The sequence below is a fragment of the Triticum dicoccoides genome, chromosome 3A (assembly GCF_002162155.2).
Source record: "Triticum dicoccoides isolate Atlit2015 ecotype Zavitan chromosome 3A, WEW_v2.0, whole genome shotgun sequence".
Lineage (NCBI taxonomy): Eukaryota > Viridiplantae > Streptophyta > Magnoliopsida > Poales > Poaceae > Triticum > Triticum dicoccoides.
This window is the reverse complement of record NC_041384.1, coordinates 370,475,582-370,481,290: the sequence shown is the minus strand read 5'-3', so window position 1 is coordinate 370,481,290 and position 5,709 is coordinate 370,475,582. Positions and strand designations below refer to the sequence as shown.

At 50.4% G+C, this 5,709-nt stretch overlaps 1 protein-coding gene across 2 annotated transcripts; it reads left to right on the top strand.

Annotated features, from left to right (window-relative positions):
- Positions 1–1,834: 1,834 nt before the first annotated feature.
- LOC119268220 (transcription factor PHYTOCHROME INTERACTING FACTOR-LIKE 15-like) lies at positions 1,835–3,708 on the top strand. 2 transcript variants are annotated; one of them, XM_037549795.1, is made up of 2 exons: positions 1,835–2,125; positions 2,274–3,708. In XM_037549795.1, the coding sequence occupies exons 1-2, from the start codon at positions 1,999–2,001 to the stop codon at positions 3,560–3,562; spliced, it is 1,416 nt and encodes a 471-aa protein (XP_037405692.1). In that variant the 5' UTR covers positions 1,835–1,998; the 3' UTR covers positions 3,563–3,708. The 2 variants fall into 2 exon arrangements, with proteins under 2 accessions (XP_037405692.1, XP_037405691.1); XM_037549794.1 differs by having other exon boundaries at positions 2,271–3,708.
- The last annotated feature ends 2,001 nt before the right edge of the window (positions 3,709–5,709 follow it).

Sequence of the window (5,709 nt, the reverse complement as noted above, 5' to 3'; positions counted from 1 at the left end):
AAGGGTCAGATCTCGAATTTTTTTCAAACCAGGATCAAATCTCGAATAGATATTAGAAAAGGGGCAAAACACGAAAATTTGCCACCGAGAGCGTCGAGTTCCCGTCCACGAAACGCACCCTTAGTGACTCAGATTGAATGACTAGCTCTCCTACCAAAGTCCATGGGTGGAAATTTGGTGATGTCCCTTTTGATGATCCGTAGGGTTGCCCTAAGATAGGTACCTGCTACGAAGGATAGCTCCAGTTTTAACAATGTAATGTAGCTCTATCACATCCTCCTCCCCCCAGAGCTGCATCGTGCATATGCCTAGCATAGCTGGCTAGCTACATGTATGTACTCCTTACTACTCTACTAATACACTCCACATACACTAGCTGCTGCTAGCATACATGTATGCATGAAAGTGCCCAAAGTTAAAGCTGCCAGTAAAAGTGAAAATCTTTTTGCTCTCCTGACAGTTACTACTACAAGGTCACTTCTAGGCTGGCTAAGCTAGGAGCAAGTAATGCATGCACTGCACACATATGCACACATGCCTGCGTGTAGTTTATACGCAGACGACAAGGGGCAGTGGTGCTCATGAGCTCAAAGCCAGCCCTGTCACTGATCTCCTATATCTCTTTCTCACACTTGATCTCCTATATCTCTTTCTCACACTTGATCATAACCAAATCATAACACCCAGATGCAGCTAGCAAGTAATTAGTGAAAGACTTTTTTTAGGTTCTCCCTCCTCAGATGTCAATTGAAGTACTACATATAATCCAAAGAAATCTCTCACCCTAGATTATAGGATTGTAATGCTTTACACACAAATACTATACTCCCTCCCTTTCAAAATAAGTATCTCAACTTAAATATAATTTTATACTAAAGTTAGTACTTGATACAAAGTTGAAACAGTTATTTTTGAGACGAAGGGAGTACTAGGAGTCAGCGGACTGGAATAAATAAATTAAATTAGTCGATTAGTTCTTGATGGTTCGATGCAAAAAAGAATGGTCAAGAGTGGTATTCTTCAACCTCCCAATCTCCTAGTTCATCTTCTTCCTCAAGACTTGCCACGACCACCGGCCTAACCGCCTGCCTCTATAGCCTGCGGCCGGCGGCGCTTTCGCACCAGCCTCGCCGCCCACCCTCCCCTCACCACCACTCACCGCCGCGCTAGCCCCAGCCCTGGCCATGCTTCTAAACCGGCGAACCACTAGAATTTCCTACGAGCCCACACCCCCTTGCTCCCCATACCGTCAACCTTTTGGACTCGCCTCCGCCTGCACATCGCCGGCTACGGCTCCTTCCTGGCTAATGCCTTGCCGGCGCCCGGTCCTCGCTATGCTCACCCTGGCATGCTTCCTTCTGACTGACCCAAATTGTAAAACCCGGCAACTTACCTCTAGATAAATTTTGAAATAACTAATGTACCAGTAGTACTAGTACTTGTATAATTGAGCGCTACCCCCTACCTACACAACCCTAGGCATATGAGAAGAGAGCAGTACCCTGCTATCCGGTAAGTACTAAAAGCTCTAGGCATGTTAGCAAGCTTATATTTCAGAACCCACACAATCAAGAGCATTAATATGACAGGCATACCATAGTGAGTGATAATAGGCAGTAGCTAGCTGTGCTGTGGCTATAGCTAGAGCCTAGATGTGTGCATCGCTGCACTGCACACACAGTGTGTCAAGCGTGAGGACCATCGATGAGGTAGTGTGCTGTGTAGTGTGTACTAGTAGTAACAAGTATACAACTGTGTGTACTAACTAGACAGTACAGTATACCACCATAGCCATAGGCCATCTATTCTTTGGCCTGCCTCTTTATAAGAGCCTGCTTGCTTTCCCCTCCGGCCTGCAGCCTTTTGCTAGAGAGAGCACACCACACACACACACACGCTGCGCGCAGGGCCCTAAAAGTAGCTTCAACACTGCAGGCATCTTGTCTTATTGCGCCATTAGCATCTTCCTCCTCGAGTGAGCTAGCGTTTAATGCGCGAATGCTCCCTCTGTTGCTCCAATATATCCACACACGAGCTAGCCTACCATCACCACCACCAGCAGCAGCAGCAACAGCGGCAGAGTGCTCCCCTCTTCCTCAGCTTACTTGCGTCCCATTAATTAAAGGTACGCGCCATTTGATCGATGCGCTCATCTGTGCATATGCATGTTGCTGGGTCGGTAGTTGCATGTGCTTCGTCAGATCGGCCTCAGACAGATCAGAGCCTCGCTAGCTACTTGGATGTATAGCTCATATCCGATTTCTTATTAGTAGGTGGCAAGATGGATCCTGGCTTCTGCAACGACATGATCCTAAGCGAGAGCGCGTGGAACAGCGGCGGTGGAGACGGTGGCGCGGCCGGTGATGTCGTTAATGTTGTGGACGGGAGCGGCATGACGGTGCTGGAGAGGCTGGTGCTGGACGAGGCGCTCGCGGCCGCGATCATGGAGCTGCAAGGCATCCAGGTGCCGTGCGCAGGTGGCAAGCCGATGGCCGGCGGCCTCGAGGCGGCCAGCCTCGCATTCGGCGCTACGGGGACGGCACCCGTCACGCCTGCCTACGCTGAGGTTGACGGGGTTGTCTTGCAGCGACAGCAGCATCAACATCGCCATCAGGGCGTGATGGGGATGCCTGTCGACTACGACCTCGTACCAGCAGCACGAGCTGTCACGTTGGCTACTGTACCTGCGGCACCTTCCTTCCCAAAAGGCGCGGCTGCCGGCGTCGTCGATGCGGCGGCCTTTGACTCCGGCAATAACGCGCTGACATCGGCGGTAACAGCAGGGACGACGAGGCAGTGTGACGAAGCCAACGGTGGTGCCAAAAGGCAACTCCGGTCAAGTAGAAAGAGGAGGGCCGCCGATGCACCATGCCCGGCCGCCGACGGGCACCCGCAGTCGCAGGAGAACCCTCTCTGCAGCCTCCTCGCGTCCACCAACACCGGAGATGGCGGCATCCAGATTGCGTTCAGCGGCGGCGGCGGTGCTGCGCCGTCCTCCAAGCGCACCAAGCCGTCGCTGAGCAGCACCTCGTCCAGCATCAGCTTTGACGGCAGAAGTTCCGTCAACAACGGCTGCGACGACGTCCCCCGGTACGAACCGGACACGGAGGCCCTGGCGCAGGTGAAGGAGATGATCTATCGCGCGGCGGCGATGCGGCCGGTGAGCCTCGGCGTCGAGGAGGAAGACACCGGCGAGCGGCCAAGCAGGCGCAACGTGCGCATCTCGTCCGACCCGCAGACGGTGGCGGCGCGCCAGCGGCGGGAGCGCATCAGCGAGCGGCTGCGCGTGCTGCAGAAGCTCGTCCCGGGAGGCGCCAAGATGGACACGGCCTCCATGCTGGACGAGGCCGCCAACTACCTCCGCTTCCTCAAGTCGCAGATCAGGGAGCTGCAAACCCTAGACCGCCGGAATTACGGCGCTAATGCCATATCGAACACAGGCATGGCGCCACTGATGAGCTACAACAACATGCCGGCCTTCGCCTTCCCGGCAACAGGAGCCGGCGAAACCCTAGGAGGAGGAGGAGGAGAGGAGGCTTTCATGAGCAGCCGGTTTAGATAGATTATTGATGAGGGACATGCACGTACGCAAGTGTTTTCATGTGTTGTGCCCAATGTAAGACCATGCATCGATCAGAAGATAGATCGATCCATCATCATTAGCTACTGATTAGGGATGATCATGTCAATCGATGAAATTAATCATGATGTCGTCGTCTTCACCTTTCTTCTTCTTCTTCTTCTTCTTCTTCTTCTTCTTCTTCTTCTTCTTCTGTTTGATGAATAATTCTGCATGCATGCATCCGGCCTGTACGTGCTTTTACAAATTTTATTAGAGACTCTTTGGGCGAGCAGCAGAAAAGGAGCGAGAGCTTGGAAAGTTTTTTGCTCCTCCTTTTGATCAGTTTAATTAGTCTTCGTCGTCTCCATCTTTTCATGTGGCAAGCATGTAGACGCGTGAAAGCAAAGCTTTTCCAGCGGGCGTGTGTGCTTTATAAGTTCCGATCCATATGGTAATGGAGTAGCAGCAGCTCCAAACATCATCATGACAACTTTCTAAGTCGTAATTATGGCCTCTTTGAAAGAGAAAGGCCTTTTCTTTGTGCATGCAAAACCCTACCGAAAAGGGCCGGGATCGATCGAGGAGAAAGGAAGAAGAGAGGGCAAAAATCATGGCTTCATCATTGCACACTTTCTGGTCGTCGTCGTCGTCGTCGTTGCTAGGGAAGCAAAGCAGAGGGAAAGAAAGCATGCAATGCATGGTTAATCAACTGTTTGAGTTGTATGATCGAGGAGACGTGTGGTGTCGTGGCGATGCCGATGCCGATGCCGATGGTTCGTGCAGTGTTTCAGCCCACTCGGCCGGGTCAGGTTTCAGGCTTGGGCTGGGTGAGCTTTTTAGACGGCCGGGTTCAGGCACTCGCTGCATCAAAAGGCATGCGTCTAAAAGGAATCATTCCCTTTCCCTTTTGATTCAAAAATGCACGCCTTTTGGTCCTCGGGTTGTGTGTCAAAATTCTCGATGAGATGCTGTCGTAACCTCTGAATCTTGGTGAGATTTGTTCGTCATGACCGACCTCTGTTCTAAACCTAGCGTACGTGTGTGTTGCACCTTAGGATCCTAGGACATGTATGTGCCGAGCCAGGATTTAAACATGGGTCCGAAGAGACAAAGATCAGATCTCACATAACGCACAGAAACGATCTGAATTCTGTCGCACACAAGCTAATTCAGTCGCTGATAGTTTAGCCAAACACTCCTTTTATGTCTAGCTAGTCTGAATTCTGGGAGATTACTGCCCCTGACTTTATTCTTTCCCAAGTTGTAAATGACATGTCTCTCTTTCAAAAAGTAAAAAGAGAAACGTTCTAAATTAGATGCATGTAAGGGCATCTCCAACGCTGACCCAAGAATCGGATACCGCATCCGCCCGCGGACCGTGGGGAGGCTAGTCCGCAGACAAGGATGCGGGAGGCCGCCATCCAATGATATTTACATACATTTCAAACCGCATTTCAACTAACTGGACGAAAATCCATCAAACACGGCGGAATTCATGAAGTTTAGATAAAAAATAGCAAAAATCATCCGTACATAGCATGCAAATAAGTTTGGTACAACAATAGTTCAAATTCAACAAGATTTAGCCGGATGTTCAACAATTTTTTCATGAACGGATCATGTCGTCCCACACATACTGCCCCTTGAGCTTCATCTAACAGTTCATGTGCATAAATGGCAGTCCCTCTATCATGTGGAACATCACCGCCCATACAGACTACACAATGTGTAGAGCAACATTGAGTGAATGAATGAATGAATCAACAACTTGAGCAAGAAGAAGCAAAACTTACGATCTCCATGGTTGCCGCGCGCAATGGTCACCTTGCCTCTAGCCGATCAACCGCGCCACAAAACTTGATGACGGTGGTCTAGATGGTGCACCATCGATACACTAACAACTTCACATTGCGTTCATGGATGATGTGCATGTCATAGGACACAATGTGCTTTCGCGTGTGAAACGAATCATGCACCCGCTACCAGAAGAGCCCCCTTCTGCTCTTGCGTATGTAATTCGTGGATAAGGCCAACCACGCATCACAGAACAACTCATCCTCCATGCTCGAGTACCTCGCATACTCTAAACACAACATGAAGTTTGAAAATAAGCTCAATGGCATTTGACCGAACACCTGTCGGGCGTG